General features: G+C 38.3%; 1 protein-coding gene across 1 annotated transcript; it reads left to right on the top strand.

The window, feature by feature from the left end:
• Positions 1-355: 355 nt before the first annotated feature.
• Positions 356-16808, top strand: LOC147496855 (snurportin-1 protein). Its single transcript, XM_086559701.1, has 8 exons — positions 356-474; positions 600-923; positions 1091-1277; positions 1362-1612; positions 1895-2009; positions 4136-4228; positions 4838-4981; positions 16407-16808. Exons 1-8 carry the CDS (start codon positions 365-367, stop codon positions 16521-16523), a joined length of 1341 nt encoding a protein of 446 aa, XP_086415827.1. The 5' UTR covers positions 356-364; the 3' UTR covers positions 16524-16808.
• Positions 16809-17423: the final 615 nt, after the last annotated feature.

The raw sequence follows: 17423 nt of genomic DNA, 5'->3' as shown, positions 1-17423 counted from the left end.
GACTAAGTCTCCAACGATATGGCCACACCGTTTGGACTAAGTCCCCAACGATATGACCACACCGTTTAGGATTTAAACTTTGAAAAAAATATAAAGTTTTGTTTTTTTGCCTCTTGACCGGTGTGGGCACATCGTTTGGACTAAGTCCCAAACGGTGTGACCAAGTCATTTGGACTTAATCCAAACGATGTGGCCATATCGTTGGAGACTTAGTCCAAACGGTGTGACCATATCGTTGGGTTTGCACAATAAACGATCTAGTTGGTTCGTTTAAGTTTGGAGTTTTTGAATTCAACTTTTTGGGGCCAATGACACAGTTGTAATAATTTTTTTTTTTTTTTTTTTTTTTTGACTTTTTGGACTAATGACACTTGTAATAATTGTTTTTTTGGGTGCCAAAGTCAATATGGACTTATGGAGTCCACGAGTAATTGGACTCTTTTTGGAAAGACAAAATCCTCAACCAGTTCTCAGGTAATCCCTCTCCTTCTTTCCATATATTTTCTTTCCTCATCTTCTTCTTCATTTTCCCACTTTTCCTTTCTACTTCGTTCGGCCCATACTAGTATTGAAATTGAAGTTTGAACTTGGAAAATCAGCAACGTTATAAAAAGAGGAGCACAACTCAAAATGGCACCACACCAAGTCCGCCGACCATTCAAGCGTGCAGCCATATCAGACCAACAGAAACGCAGAGAACTAGCGTTGCTTCGCCAGCAACAAAGCCGTCGTGACTCGCAACACCAAGCCCGTTCTTCTATTCTCTCTCTCCAACCCGAACCCGAACCCGAACCCGAACCCAGAGATTTCGATGTGGCCCGGGCTTCGAAACTTAAAGGAGCTGAAGCACGTGAATGGTTTTCTCGACAGCTTACGTTACCAGAGTGGATGATTGATATTCCCCCTCGCTTGAACCAAGACTGGTTAGTATCTCTTTTTTTTTTTTGTTTTATTTACATTATCATGATTGGTATGAAATTAATTTTTTATATAATGCACAGTCGTAGACATAAACAACAAAAATTAGAGATATTGGAAAAAAAAAAACATTGGTTGGCAATGAATATGACAATGTATTCGTGTTTTATAGGTATGTTTTTGCAAGACCTTCGGGGAAACGATGTTTTGTGGTTTCTTCAGACGGGACAACAGTCAGTAGGCTTAGAAATGGTTATGTATTGCATCATTTCCCATCCGCTTTACCAAATGGAGCCAGGACGAAGGACGTTTCAGGCCCGTCTCATTCTTTTTGTCTCCTCGATTGTATATTTCATGAGGTAATATTAGACAACCCGATTACTCCTGTTTTACGAAATTAATATATTATAGCTGATTATTGATGGGATGGTGGTACATTGCAGCTGGATCAAACATACTATGTGATTGACATGGTTTGCTGGAGGGGATACTCATTATATGACTGCACTGCTGAGTTCAGATTCTTTTGGTTGAGCTCCAAGCTTGCAGAAACTGGAGCTTGTGACACTCCTTCTTTGTATCATAGATACAGATTTAGTGTTGTCCCAATCTACAGCTGTGATCTTACGGGTTTGCATACAGCGTATGCGGGCAATGTACCTTATGTTAAAGATGGTCTATTGTTTTACAACAAGTAAGTTGAGTTATGTTTTTTCCTGATGTTCCATTTCAAGATCTCATTGCTAAGTTTTTGGTTTGTTCTTTATTTTTTATAAGAAGCATAGTGTACCTTACCAGGTCCCATCAGATAGATAATAGGCATTAACTTTGTTCACGTCTATCTGGTGGTTGACCGGCTAACTTGAGTAATTTTTTGAAATGGTTGAGCAATGTTGGACTGTTGAATATCTTTAGTCATGCTTACTTTTATAATCTGTGTTTCTATGATTCGATGTTTATCTTCTGGCCTGGTCAGGCATGCACATTATCAAACAGGAAATACACCACTGGCACTAGTTTGGAAAGATGAGAGCTGTAGTCAATACGTTCTTGATACGGATAGTAAAGGACAAGTTCCAGCTCAGCAACAGGTATGTAAATACTTAGTTAACATTTTTTTTCTTCTTTTTGCTTGGTTACCTAGCTAGCATTACTTCCATTGTTGTTAGAATGGTATATTGATTCTACCAGGAGGAAAACTATGATTAGTTTTTCCCAATTTTGTATGTCAGATGGGCTGTCAGTTAGTCACACTCTAACTCAATGGCGTATTGTTGAGAGGTTTGGTATTACTATGCTTGACAGTCAGGGGTGACCTGGATTGCTCCCACTTGGTGAAGGAGTTATTACTGTCCTGGATCTTGAGAGTGTATTGCGTGAATGATGCTGGTTGTGGAATAATATTCCTTTTGTGAATTTATGGAGGTTTTGTCTGGATAGAAGCAGAAGGACCTTGAAAGAAGAGCGATGTTGGCGGAGGAGGTTATTGCTTGATAAAAGAATTCATATTCCTTTGGTCAAAAGCCAAGTAACATAGATACTTCATATTTTTAAAAAGTCTGTGTCGGATACATTGCGACATTGTGCATACGATTTCAAACTTGGGTTTCATCTATACCCTTAAAGACTAAGAAAATAATCTATTAACATAGTTAGAACTTCATAATATGCCACTTTCATACTTATTTATTTGTGAGGAGGCACTTTGTAAGTTCTTGAGCCCAAAAATTAGTTGTGTAACTAGAGAATGGTAGTAGTTTCCTTTTTAATTATCTGCGTACCCATGTCCTACTTCATATAGATCGCCGTGTTGGACACTCTGTATCCGTGTTTGGACACCGACGCACGTATCCGTGTCATTGTGACTTAGGTCAAAAGTATGGGAGGACTGGCAAGATACACTTTTTGGGTATTTTGTGTTTATATAGGACTCATTGATTAGCAATGCGTTGATTCTGTTTTGGCATTTCTTGGCTGCTCAAAGTGTTTACGGAATTGTTCTGTGTGATATTTCATCTTACTGCTTTCTACAGTACTAGAGTATTCTAAAATGATTTGTACCTTTACCGATCCGGTGTGGGGGGGGGGGGGGCGACTGTGGAGTGGCTGATATAGAGGCATCTGATGAATTGCTGATTCCTAAGAACCGCAGTTACTTTACCATTGTAGATGTGATGAGTCTGATACCGTGCACTGTTCTTGGTGCAAACCTTGTATTACCAGTAGTGCCCAAAATAAGGTCATGCGATCTAGATCACTAACACGACCGAAAAATATTTCTTTAAAAATTGTTGAGATGCAAACAAACTTGAACAGTTCCATAAAACCTTTCATAATGACCAACCTTAAATGTGGCATATTTCAGATGTTGGTGAGTAATAGGAGAGATACTAAGAGCTTCCACAAACACGCTTTGAAATTTAGATTGCTCTGTTATCCAAGACTGTCTGGAAAAGTCTTTTGATCAGAAAATTGAAAAAGAAACCAAATTTTCAAATAACTTCCTGCATAGGAATGTTTTAATTCTTGTGAAGTTGTGAGCACCATTAGTCGTCAAACGAATATCATCTTAATCTTCATCTTCAGGTGTTAGTTGGCTTTAAAGCTGTGTTGCATGGGTACGGGACGGAGTGTCTGGTTTGGACACGGGTACGACGATTTGGACATGGCGAGATCTGAGAATTAGGGTACTGTTTTGCTTGTGTCCGGGTGTCCGTATCCGTGTCCGGATGACACGGGTACGCGATACAGAGGAAATTAGGGCGTACCCATGCAACAGAGCTTTAAAGTTGTTGCAACGTCTGTTAGAACTTTATGTTTAGCTGTTTAGGATATTGACCCTATATGTTTTCTTCTTGAACACAAGGCATCTAAGAGCCTTCTTGGTAGAGGATTAATTTTGACATGCAATAGACAATGATGAAGGTATCGGTGCTAAACCATGAAGATAGCACTAATACTAACTTCTTCGCTTTCTGAAAGGACACCAAGGCTGAACTAGTTAGAAAAATATGCTTAGTCCTGTACAGTCAAAATTCCTTGCTTTAAATCTTGGAAATTCCGTAAGCGCGTCTACTATGAAACCTGTGACTTATTGGCTTGTTGGTTTTGTTAAGAGGAAAGCAACAGGGAAATGCCTCTTCTTGTTCCTTTCAATATATTTATATATTTTTTTGTTGTTCACCATATTGTCCAACATTTTTCTCCTTATGGTTAGGTGGTTTTAGAGCTTCAAGATGATGGGAAATTGACTACATCTGACGACCCACCAGTTGTTTTTGGTTGCTTGGAGAAAGAACTTTTTCAAAAAGTAAGGATTTTTGTGCCAATATGTGCTTGCAACTAAATGGCTTTGTATCTGTTCTTTGTTAATCTTAAACCTCTTTATGTCCACACTTTTATGTTAATATCAGGTTACAGTACCTGAGTACCAATTATACCAAACAATGCCAAAGTAATGTAAATATGTTCTTCATAGTTTGAATGTGGTGATTTGGTGATTTGGTGATTTTTGCATTATCAAGAATACATACATGAATTATGTGTATCCAGCCATTGAATGGGCATAGCTAAGTTTTGAAGAGTTCGTTAACAGACTGCAAGTGAGCCCAATGTTCAATGATATAGGTTAGGCCCATATAGGTTATGATATGGGCATAACGATTCTCGACATGATATAGGAATTACATCCAGTGGGTGGTCAATAAGGTGGCTTATTGATTGATCTTACCGGATGATTAAGTGGCAAGTAGGTGATGTGTTTACTATAGAGCGGGAGCTACTCATCCCTCAATGACAGAACTCCTTCAACTTTGTATTTGTTAAATTAATCACAACAGATACTCTTCAAACAATTGAATTATATATTTTCTTTTTCACTTTGTTATATCTTTGAATTTACAATTCTTTGTTTGTACAGTTTGATCTGCTCTCGGGAAGTCTATTGCGATTTGCAATTGGTGAAGGGGGTATGCGATTCTTGGATGGAAACGTTGAGATGGCTGATTTACATTATCTTGGAAAAGTCAATCGTGGACGTGCTTTTTCTGATAATACCTCCAAGGTATGTTGGTTTATACTTTATATATCTTGTTCCCTCTAGTAAACTGCTTTTCGTAAATGGTAAACGATAATATTAACTGGCTCAAGGAAGATACTTTATTGTTCAGGAATATCTGCATGCTAATCAACCAAAGCTCTTTAGTGATTGTTTTGTACGTCCATACCTGTATATGTTTGTGTGTTGGAGATGTACCCAGTTTCTCTTTGCAGTGTGGTGGGTTTATTATAATTTAGAGAAAATGTATTTATTGATATAACTAAAAAGATTAGTAGCCTTAAGGATAAGCAAGAAACTAAAGTCTTAAACCCAATAGCCCCCGTAGACCCAAAATAACACACATAACCAGATTACATATACACCAACAACCCTGAACCCCGCTACCTCTCCCTACCCCACCTCTTCTTCTACTCCCTGTCCACCACTGGTACTTTTCATCCTTACATTTCAATATATGGTAATTATGTTTCCTACCACCTTTAACTAAAGTAAGGTGGGGTTCAATATCTGGGAATTATGTTTTTACCATAGCAGGGTGCATACAGTTCTGGATTTCCCTGATCCTCAACTCTTAGAGCACCACCTGTCCACAGCTCTTTAACTGCATCCTACTGCCATTCTCCTGCCTCATCCCACTTTGTACTGCGATAGGCTATGTGTGAGCAGGGTGTGTACGGTTCTGAATTTCCCTGATCCTCAACTCTTAGAGCACCACCTGTCCACAGCTCCTCAACTTCATCCTACCTCCATTCTCCTGCCTCATCCACTTTGTACTGCTACGTGTGTACAACACAACAACATTCATGTCCATGTCAACCTTCTATGACTTGGCAAGGAAGTCTTTTTTTTCCTCCTATAATAGTTACAACATTATTAAAAAAATCCTAAATTCTTAAAATTCATTTTCCATTTGAGGTGGGAATCCATCTCAAGACCTGGTGTCCAACCTTCCAAGGCTTGTCCAGAAGGTAGTCCTAATAGCTACAACATCATTCAGACAGTGAAGGTTGAAATAAGGGGAAAAACTATAATTAATCATCTGCATGCACCTTGTCACCGTAATGAGTAGATGAGTTTCTGTTTGTGCATGGTTCGCCATATTTCCTCGTTCTGAATGTTAAGGTGATGGCAATCATCTTGGTTAGAGGTCATGAATATCTTTTGGATGAGATACTGACGCCATTGTAGTTCCACATCATAAGCGGAATATTTCAGCTTGGGCCCATAAATGTTTTGACTATGAGAGTGTTTCGACCAAATATGATCAGAACACTAATTGGTGATGAAAGAGATGAAGATCGTAGAAAAATAGTGAAAAAGCGATGATGATCGAGAGAATGATGAAACTGTACCTTTCGGTTGCCTACGCATCCAAATTATCGATGGAATCAAGTCTCAAGAACGTAGTTCTTCATGAAAAATAGTTTGGTATTTATGTGTAGAATAGAGACTTCTTGTAGCTCAAGTAATTGTAATTGAATATAACTCTCAATTGATAATTATCCCTTTGATAAGAAACGAATCTAGACATAAATTAATGTACGTAAGTGGCAAGCCATGTGGCTAAGGTTTAGCCCTAAACACATGAGTTAGTGGGTTTGTACATTGATCCATGATATTGCAAATTGGGCCTTAGCCCTGTTGAATAAATGAATAAAGTGGAGACCCTTGCTAATGGACGTTTACCACGTAGGTGGGGGTCGAAACACCGCCCTTTTTTTGGCATGCGAACAAAGTTCATATGACAAAAAAGAGAAGAACAATCAATAAAAAAATGGAATAAGAAAAAAATGAGTGGAATGTATAACAAAGTGTCGTGTGAATGCAAACGATATGAAAATGGGATGTCTAGAAAAATGCGTGAATTATTGTGTATTAAATAATTTCAAACTAATTTATATGAGGATGCAATGTAGTTAATTGAGAGACGGTGAAGCGAGAATTAAAATAGGTAGCACAAAAAATCGAAAAAGAAAATTAATTTTTAACCAGAATTTTCCTACCTTAGCATTAATAGAAGTATGCAAAAAGATGGAATCTACTCAAGAAAGTGGTTGGTTGTAGTGGCAGACCCACGAGTTGGTGAGCGAAGTGAACGAGGTTCAAGTCTCCAGACTGACAAATTGTGTTTTGAATTTCAAAGAATTGCAAAACTAGGTTTCTAGGTCGGTCCAGTATGTTTAAATCGTCCGGATTCACTGGGTTTAACAGAGAACCGCCTGAGCCGGGTTTGCTGGGTTCGTATTATATGCACATTTGACAAAACAGGAACGAGACGTTATTTGACTATTTCAAAGATTCGATTTCCTTTTCAAACAATACTATGCACGTGATGAAATCGAATACCAAAGAAAAGTAGGAAGCCAAAGTTAAATTTGGATTGGAAAAGGCATACAAACAAGTAGTCTCCCACCTTAAATTGGTCTGGATATTAGAATAATATAAGGAATGGGATAATGAACCAACTTAAGATCGGTAAAAAGGGAGAGAATATATTAAGAGATGGTAACTAATAACGAGCAAAAGTATACTCAATAAAAAAACAGTAAATAGTGAAGGAATAGATTGCAAAATTAATCGAGAATAGTGAGAATCCATCTGGGGCATTATGACGATCTTAGATTTTGTGAGGTGGAAAGAAGGTGATAGATATAGCGAAGACACGAGGCCGCGGTGATGGTCACTTAAGGTAATACATAAATTATTAGTACTCGAGAGATTTGAGATGGACGAAGTGCATGAATTTGAAATGAAAGTCGAAGAAGATGAAGTTGTAATGACTTACTCACAATTAAGTTGCGTGAGTGCAATTCCGTTGATCAAAGAAATTGCGCAATTAGGAGTGGTGGCAAATTGCATCTGGACAACTATCAATTCCGTTCTGGTTAATTTTTACGAGAGCGGACCGTTTACAAGATGGATTTAACAGAAGGTTCGGGGCTTAAGAATTCTTCGCATTGATACATCCGAAAGCCGTATTTGTTAAAGGATATGTAAAATTTGAAGTTGAATTTAAGAATCCAAACAGAAGATTTAAAGGGTTATTGAAAATATATACCGGATGGGATAGATTTTTGTATCGGTTGCGAGGGAATTGGAGTCCAACAGAGTTCAAAGTGCCGAACAATTTTCAAGGTAAGAAGAAAAATTATTATTGAAAATTGTACTAAGAGTAAATTGTTGACTAATATTAGTTATTTTGTGTCTAACAGAAAACGCGATTATATTACCAGAAATTGAATTGGACAAGGAAGTGGAGAGTAATCTTCGTTTTTTTTTTATGAATGTTCTGACGAAAGATTGTTAGATCTGAGTTACTTGATGATATTGTTGATTTCAGAAACTATGGGGATATTGAACTGTGGCCTGATGGGTCAAGGGAGACACATAGTGATACGGAGAATAGAAGTAAGAAACTCAAAAGCTCATTATTTGGCAGCGATAGCGATAGTGAAAGAGAAGATGGAACGGATTCAACAAAACGAGCATTAGTGTTGTGCTTGCCATGCAAAAATAGCGAATTGGATTACAAAAGAAAAACTTGCACAAGAAAAAGGGCGAACAAAGACCAAGAGATACAAACGACGCGACAAGTTATGATGCCGTGAGGGACAAGACTACAATGTTCAAAACAACCAACCCGAAATAGAAGACGTTCTCAACACAAGGAAGAAAAGGTATGTATCATAAAAAAAAAGGGTAGTAAGCGTGGGGAAATATAGTATATGTGAAGTGGCTAAAAACCGAAACAGTCCAGCGGACACTGTGCTGTGTTTTCCCAAAAACCTCCGGTTCAAACCCCACCAATGTTTCGGTTTTAGCCACTTCGCATATACTATATTTCCCCACGCTTTCTACCCCCAATAAAACACACACACTCGCCTATGTGGTTGCACTTACAATATATTAGTAGCTAATGTGTGAGATAGAACGACACCCACAGATGAGGAGCATGAGGAGAAACTAACATATATATGTTTTTTTAGGATACATACCTTTTCTTCCTTGTGTTGATAACGTCTTCTATTTCGGGTTGGCTGTTTTGAACATTGTAGTCTTGTCCCTTGCGGCATCATAACTTGTCGCGTCGTTTGTATTTCTTGGTCTTTCGCCCTTTTTCTTGTGCAAGTTTTTATTTTGTAATCCAATTCGCTATTTTTGCATGGCAAGCTCAACACTAATGCTCGTTTTGTTAAATCCGTTCCATCTTCTCTTTCACTATCGCTATCGCTATCGCTGCCAAATAATGAACTTTTGAGTTTCTTACTCCTATTCTTCGTATCACTCTGTCTCCCTTGACCCATCAGGCCACAGTTTAATATCCTCATAGTTTCTGAAATCAACAATATCATCAAAGTAACTCAGATCTAACAATCTTTTGTCAGAGCATTCATCAAAGAAAAAACGAAGATTATTCTCCACTTCCTTGTCCAATTCAATTTCTGGTAATATAATCGCGTTTTCTGTTAGACACAAAATAACTATTATTAGTCAACAATTTACTCTTAGTATAATTTTCAATAATAATTTTTCTTCTTACCTCGAAAATTGTTCGGCACTTTGAACTCTGTTGGATTCCAATTCCCTCGCAAGCGATACAAAAATCTATCCCATCCGGTCTATATTTTTGGGAACTCTTTAAATCTTCTGTTTGGATTTTTAAATTCAACTTCAAATTTTATATATCCTTTAGTAAATACGGCTTTCGGATGAATCAACACGAAGAACTTTTGAGCCCCGAACCTTCTGTTAAATTCATCTTGTAAACGGTCCGCTCTCGTAAAAATTAACCAGAACGGAATTGGCAGTTGTCTCGGTGCAATTTGCCACCACTCCAATAATTGTGCAATTTCCTTGATCAACGGAATTGCACTCGCGCAACTTAATTGTGAGTAAGCCATTACAACTTCATCTTTTTCGACTTTCGTTTCAAATTCATGCACCTCGTCCATCTCAAATCTCTTGAGTACTAATATTTTATGTATTTTCTTAAGTGACCATCGCTGCGGCCTTGTGTCTTTGCTATATCTATCACCTTCTTTCCATCTCACAAAATCTAAGATCGTCATAATGCCCCATATGGATTCTCACTATTCTCGATTAATTTTGCGAAACTTCCTGCTATTCCTTCACTATTTACTATTTTTTGATTGAGTATACTTTTGCTTGTTATTAGTTACCATCACGTTCCATCTCTTAATATATTCTCTCCCTTTTTACCGATCTTAAGTTGGTTCATTATCCCATTCCTTATATGATTCTAATATCCAGACCAATTTAAAGTGGGAGACTGCATGTTTGTATGCCTTTTCCAATCCAAATTTTACTTTGGCTTCCTACTTTTATTTGGTATTCGATTCCATCATGTGCACAATTTTGTTTGAAAAGGAAATCGAATCTTTAAAATAGTCAAATAACGTCTCGTTCTTGTTTTGTCATAATGTGCATATAATGTGAACCCAGCCAACCCGGCTCGGGGGGTTCTCTGTTAAACCCAGCGAATCCGGACGGTTTAAATATATTGGATTGACCTAGAAACCCAGTTTTGCAATTCTTTGAAATTCAAAACACAATTTGTCAATCTGGAGACTTGAACCTCGTTCACTCTGCTCACCAACTAGTGGGTCTGCCACTACACCCAACCACTTTCTCGGGTAGATTCCATCTTTTTGTATACTTCTATTAATGCTAAGGTAGGAAAATCCTGGTTAAAAATTAGTTTTCTTTTTCGATTTTTTGTGCCACCTATTTTAATTCTCACTTTACCGTCTCTCAATTAACTACATTGCATCCTTATATAAATTAGTTTGAAATTATTTAATACACAATAATTCATGCATTTTTCTAGACATCCCATTTTCATATTGTTTGCATTCACACAACGCTTTGTTATACATTCCACTCATTCTTTTTTTATTCCATTTTTTCATTGATTGTTCCTTTTTTTTGCCATATGAACTTCGTTCGCATGCCAAAGAGGGGGCGGTGTTTCGACCCCTACCTACGTGGCAAACGTCCATTAGTAGTAGGGGTCTGCACTTTATTCGTTTATTCAACAGGGCTAAAGCCCAATTTGCAATATCATGGATCAATGTACAGACCCACTAACTCATGTGTTTAGTGCTGAACCTTAGCCATATGGCTTGCCACTTACGTACATTAATTTATGTCTAGATTCATTTCTTATCAAAGAGATAATTATCAATTAAGAGTTATATTCAATTATAATTACTTGAGCTACAAGAAGTCTCTATTTTACATATATAAATACCAAACTATTTTTCATAAAGAATTGTAGACTTGGTCCTATCGATAATTTGGGTACGTAAAGGTACAGTTTCATCATTCTCTCAATCACCATTGCTTTTTCACTATTTTTCTACGTTTGTCATCTCTTTCGTCACTATTTAGTGTTTTGATCATATTTGGTCAAAACAGAGAGGCATTCGGGCATTCATTTTGACTGATGGCAACTCAAGGAGCTGATTACATGAATCACAGGCTCCCTTAAATAATTGAAGTATTGTAATGCTTATACAGGAGGCTTGCTCGTTAGTTTTAATAAGTTGCAAACTTGCAATGCATCCTCCACCTAACACATCCAAGGACCAAGAGAAGGTCCGTTTATTTGTTAAAGGAATCAAGTGGGGCACAATGCTAGTTAAACTCTGAATTAATTGTCTATGATATGAGAAACAGTTAAGCGTGGAATCCGTGGATAAGTTGACAATAGCTTGAACGTATTATTTGTCTGTCTGAACCCCTTTTGCTGTCATAACATATCCCGAGGACTTAAATCTTGGCACCGTAAAGTGAGATTGGTGAGGGAGGAAGAAATGACTCTGGTGAGGGAGAAAAAGGTGAGTGGTCAGGGAGGATAAAATGACCTGGGTGTGGGAGACAAAAAGTGAGTTGGGTGGGGCTCTTTCTACCACCATTGTGGTTCTGTTTTGGCTATTGGAAGTGGTGGGGGTGAGAAGGTGTTAGGCAAGTGTGGAGTAGTAATTTGACAGAATAAGATACGAGAGAATTGAGAGTATTACTGTTGCAGTTTGAGGAAGGGGGGGGGGGGAGACAAAACCAAGGAAGAATCATTAATCTCATAATAGGTTGGAGGATAGAGAGAGGGAGGAGCTACTGAAATCGATTGTTTCTGCTTCTTTGGACTTGGAGTTTGGAGATTCGGTTGGCTTTGAGTGTTGGGGGGAGGAGGTAGAGGAAGAAAGCTGAAAACTCAATTGTTCTCAATGAAACCAACAATTAATCATGGAATGTTAATGGGGTTGGGGGAAGGAAAAAGAAGATGGATTAGGAGGATGAGAAGGAAATGGGGGGTCAATTTTCTTATAATCTAGGAATTGAGGTGGGAGGAAATGGATATGTGGAGGGCAATGCAACTTTGGGGAAGTTGAAATGTGGGTTCACCTATGTACCTTATTGGGGAGTTCCGATGACATTAACCCGTGTTGGGATAAGGAGGTGATGGAAGTAGGGGAGGTGTTGACGGGTGCATTTTCTTTGTCTAGCCGATGTAAGTGGGGTGAGGATTGTTGACATATATGAGTGTCCCCGAGCCTACTCTAATATATTAATAGAATTGACCTTTCACATAAGTTCGAGCTTATGGAGAAATTGACAATTTAACATGGCATCAGAGATTCAGAGCCACTCGTTTTTGAGAGGTCTCAGGTTCAATTCCTACCAGGTGAAGATGTTCAGTCTTTCTACCTGTGTATTTCCAGCGTATTCCGCTAAAGGGGAGTGTTGACATATATGAAACTCTAATATATTAATATAATTGACCCTTCACATAAGTTCGAGCTTATGGAGAAATTGACAATTTAACATGGTATCAGAGCCTCTGGTTTCTGAGAGGTCTCGGGTTCAACTCCTGCCAGGTGAAGATGTCCAATCCTTCTACCTGTGCATTTCCACTCCTGCCGGCCAGGTGAAGATATCCAGTCTTTCTACTTGTGTATTTCCAGCATGTCTTGCTGAGGGAGAGTGTTGACATATATGAGTGTCCTTGAGCCTACTCTAATATATTAATAGAATTGACCTTTCACATAAGTTCGAGCTTATGGAGAAATTGACAATTTAACAAGGATCAACAATGGTCTTTGCTTACTATTGTTTGTCAGCCGGTGCATTATACACTAAAGGAGGATTTTTGGATGGAGATGGAAGATGTAAGAATGTAAGATGGTGTGGGGATGCATGATGTATCGGAGGTGACTTTAATGCTACTTGAGTAGCTTGGGGAAGAAAAGGTCAAGCAGAGGATGATATATGTATGAGGGACTGAGGGAGTTCACGTTGTTTATATATATGTATTGCCTTGTTGATAGTCCTACGTGTGGGGGCATGTTTGCTTGGTCAAGATGAACTGAGAATCCATCTATGAGTTGGATTGATAGTGTTGGGGGCATCGGAATGGGAGGGGATGTTTCCAAAGAATCTTTGCATATGATTCCTAGGCCTATCTCAGATCATTGCCCGATTCTTTTGGATTGTGAAGCACAGGAAGGAGGTGCTAGACCTTTTAAGTTTGAGATGATGTGGTTCAAGGCTGAGGTTTTATTTAACTTCAATGGAAAAGCAGAGTTTGTTCTTTGGAAGAAATTGAGTAGCCGTAGAGACAAATTGAAGGTGTGGAACAAGGAGACTTTTGGAAGGGTTGTTACAAGAATAGGCTTGAAGTTAGAAGAGGTGGCAAAAGTTGAGCTCAAGGAATAGGAAGATGTACTATCTAATGAGGAGAGGACAAGGAGAAATAACTTAAAGAAGGAACTTGATACTCTTCTTCTTTTAATAGTTACAACGTTATTCAGAAAATCCTAAACCCCTATTCTGTTTAAGAGTGGGAATCCATCTCAAGACCTTGTGTCCAACCGGCCAAGGCTTGACCAGTAGGTAGTACTAAAAGCTACAACTTCATTTATATGGTGAAGGTTGATGATTAGGTTTGAAGTAAATATATTGTGGATAATTGATCATCTGCATGCATCTTGACACTGTAACGCGTAGATGAGTTTCAGTATGCATGGTTTGCCATATTTCTTCGCTTTGAATGTTAAGGTGATGGTGATCATCATGGTAAGAGGTTGCCATATCTTTTGGATGAGATACTGACGCCAGTGTAGTTCCACATCATAAGTGGAATACGTTAGCTAAGGTCCAGAAATGTTTTCGCTATAAAAGGCATTTGGGCACCCATTCTGGCTGGTAGAGGCATCAGGACCTGGCATACATGCATCACAAATCATTTAAGTATTGTAATGCATATACTGGAATTTAGTTATAATAAGTTGCAATACATTCTCCACTGCTCCGCCTAATGGGTCCAAGGACCAATAGAAATGTCCTTTCTTTCTATCAGTGGAATCAAGTGGGGCACGATAATCTTTATCCTGGCTAAATTGTCTGTAATTCGAGAAACACTTTGGGGTGGGCAAGTCAGTGATAGCTTGAATGTTGGACCCGTTAGTCTAAACCCCTTTTTGCGGTCAATATAACCCAAGGAATTTACTGTTGGCACTGTAGAGGAGCACTTCTCGAATTGCAAATGCAATTTGCTTTGTGAAGGACACCCAAACCTGTCTGGATATATTGGAAGTGCTCTGTCTCAGACATACTGCGTAATGTATATAAGGACATTGTCGAATATACAATCACAAAGCCTTCCAAGTACGATAAGAGACCATTCTTTGTTTACAGGTGGTTTTCCACTAGTCGTCTAGTCTTACTCTCATTTCAGGATAACTGTGCAAATCTAGTCTGGAGAGGACCTTAGCTATGTGAAAAACCAAGTAAAGCTTTCAACATGGGATATGGAACGTGTATTTAACAATTAAGTTATTACTGGCCCTTCTGTCAACGCACATCCAATTCTCATCTTTCTTTGAGAGTAATAAAAGCAAGTAATGCACTGGGAGGTTTACTCACCCTTTTCGTAACTGAGTAACTTATTGTTGTAATTCAACGTGTTACACAGGAGCCAGTGGGTAGAGGGGTAAGTTAGGAAGTGGATACACATCACAACAAACACAACCACAACACGCATGCAATTAGAGAAATAGAAGATCTAAAAGCATTACAACTATACAACCTTCTTTTTTTCTGGTTTGTCTTCTTTTGTTCTTTACTAGTATTTGCCCGTGCCGTATGGCACAGATATCTGCGCGGCGGGCCGACGCCAAGATCCGCATACGGCATGATACGAGCCTTGCCTATCAGCCAAGATCCGATCCGGATCCGGATAATGCATGGCGCCTTGAGCCCCCAATGCGCATGTCTTTTGGTTGCATGGGTACGGGTACGAGTGTCGGGTTTAGACATGGGTACGGCGGTTTGGACACGGCGAGGTCTAAAAATCAAGATACGGGGACACGACTAATATTTTAATTTAATATTATATTTTATTAAAATATAAATTATTTTAAATAGAAAAAATATATATAGATTTTGATAAAGCCCATTAGCCATTTAAAACAATTTTTGTTAATTTTAGATCTTGAATATAACCATTCTAAAAAAGCCCAAGTCCACATTGCTTATTAAAAGCCCAATTAATCTTATCTAAGTATCTATGGAAAAAAGTAACAAAATAGCCCAAGCCCACATCCCTTATTAAAACAAAGTTAACAAACAAACCCTAGATCTTAGATCTGGGTTGTAGCCGCCGGCCATAGAAGAAGATGGTTTGTCCACATCAATCCACCACCACTCAGGAATTCAGGTTAGTCTATTCTATTTCTCTCTTTCTTCCTTCTTTCTTAATTTTTTTTTTTTCTTTGAAACTGAAAATAGATTCAAATGCGACCAGTAATCGTGGTAATGCGATTGTCGATGACGACACTACACGGGCACGGGAATAATAGGCGTACCCATGCAACACATCCGAGGCATCTGCGTCGACGGATATGATATGTGCGCCGGTGCCCGTGCTTGGCGTCGGTGCCCGCGGCCGCATAACACTAAAAACCCCCACCGGGCCCTAAACTAAAAACTCCAATCGAAGCCCATTAGAAGCCCGACAAAAAAGCCCAACCGAAGCCCACTAAAAGTTCAGCCACATTTGTTGACTTCAATAATAATGCAACACTCTTGTTCCACACTATTAAACGACCCACACCTTATAAGCCCTACGATTCGCCATGTCATAAGCTAAATCCAAAGGTTAGGGGGTGGTGTTGGATGTCCAGCACCACCCTAATTTGTTATATAGATTGCAATTAGAGAACATCTAAAACGAGAAATTATATGCTCGGAGAAGTCACATAACACATAAATTTTCAAAATATAAGTTTTTTTCATTTTAAAAGTAGTGAAGAATACATGTATGTATTTATGTTATTTTCTTACTTCAATAAATTAGTAGGTAATTGTTTATATCCAAATAATCAACCAAATGATTTTGTGCAACCAGGTTCTCTTCCAGTATACTGCCAGGCATTCTCCTCTTAAAATCGATGATCTGGTAGCATCTATCAGTGCATCTCAAGTTCAAGAGGGTGGAACCACAGATTTAGAAATGGTTGGATGACAGTGACAGCATGGCAGCTTCATGCACTTGTGCTCAGCATTTTTGGCAGGTAGCATTCACCATGAAGAAACAGTGCGTCCAACTCTTCCAAGGTGAATCGTGTGCAAGGAATTTGCATTTTGAATTCACTAATACGCCACTGATTGTACCGATCAGAAAAAAAAATGATGCCACAAACTATGCATCATGAAGGGCAGCTCATGTATTTTTCAAAAATAGTGTATAATATCCCGTCCCATTTTATTTAACACGACGTCTATTTGAATTTTGATTGTTCTGAAGTTAGCAACTGTTGGGAATTGGGATGTCTGCATGCTGTTTTTAGATAAATTTAAAAGTACGGCTACAACTTAAATATATCGTTGACAAGAGCTGCAGGGACTCATTTACATCATTTGTGGGCTGCCCATTCAGAAGATGAACTTAGGTTTAGCGGGATATACTGTTGTACTATCCTGTACGAGATTGGGAACATTCCTATTTCCTAACCAAGTCAAAGACTTGAAGCCCAGACACCTGAATGGCAATATGTTATCGTCAAGACACTTTCAGACTTTCTGAGAGTAGCCTCTGGCAGCTTGAAGCCAAATTCTTGATTCACGTAGCGGAAGCGATAATAAAAATTCAATGGAACAGTAAAGAGATAAATTGAAACATAAATTTATTGATAATATTGAAGAATTGATTACAATTTTTGTTCACGAAGCTTTTTATATAGAAAATTCTATCAAATCATTTTAGAAACCTACTAAAACACTAAGAAACACTTTCCTAATCTATCTATATTATAATATTAACCTTCTAAATACGACTAGAACTCACAAACTAGAGTTCTAGACACTTCTAAAGGCTTCAAGAGTAAAAACGAAAATAGCTTGTTTTTAATAAATTTGGATTTGC

This window comes from Coptis chinensis, chromosome 5, assembly GCF_015680905.1.
Source record: "Coptis chinensis isolate HL-2020 chromosome 5, ASM1568090v1, whole genome shotgun sequence".
NCBI classification, from domain to species: Eukaryota; Viridiplantae; Streptophyta; class Magnoliopsida; order Ranunculales; family Ranunculaceae; genus Coptis; species Coptis chinensis.
The sequence above is the reverse complement of the archived record's forward strand: the minus strand, read 5'-3'. Positions and strand labels throughout refer to the sequence as shown.

What these genes read in the sequence shown, in the direction of transcription:
- LOC147496855 (XM_086559701.1), top strand. Translation starts at nt 365, where the DNA reads ATGACACTTGTAATAATTGTTTTTTTGGGTGCCAAAGTCAATATGGAC. An exon ending in AATCCTCAACCAGTTCTCAG is followed by an intron (nt 475 to 599) that starts GTAATCCCTCTC and finishes TTGGAAAATCAG; the next exon opens with CAACGTTATAAAAAGAGGAG. An exon ending in AAGTTCCAGCTCAGCAACAG is followed by an intron (nt 2,010 to 4,135) that starts GTATGTAAATAC and finishes CCTTATGGTTAG; the next exon opens with GTGGTTTTAGAGCTTCAAGA.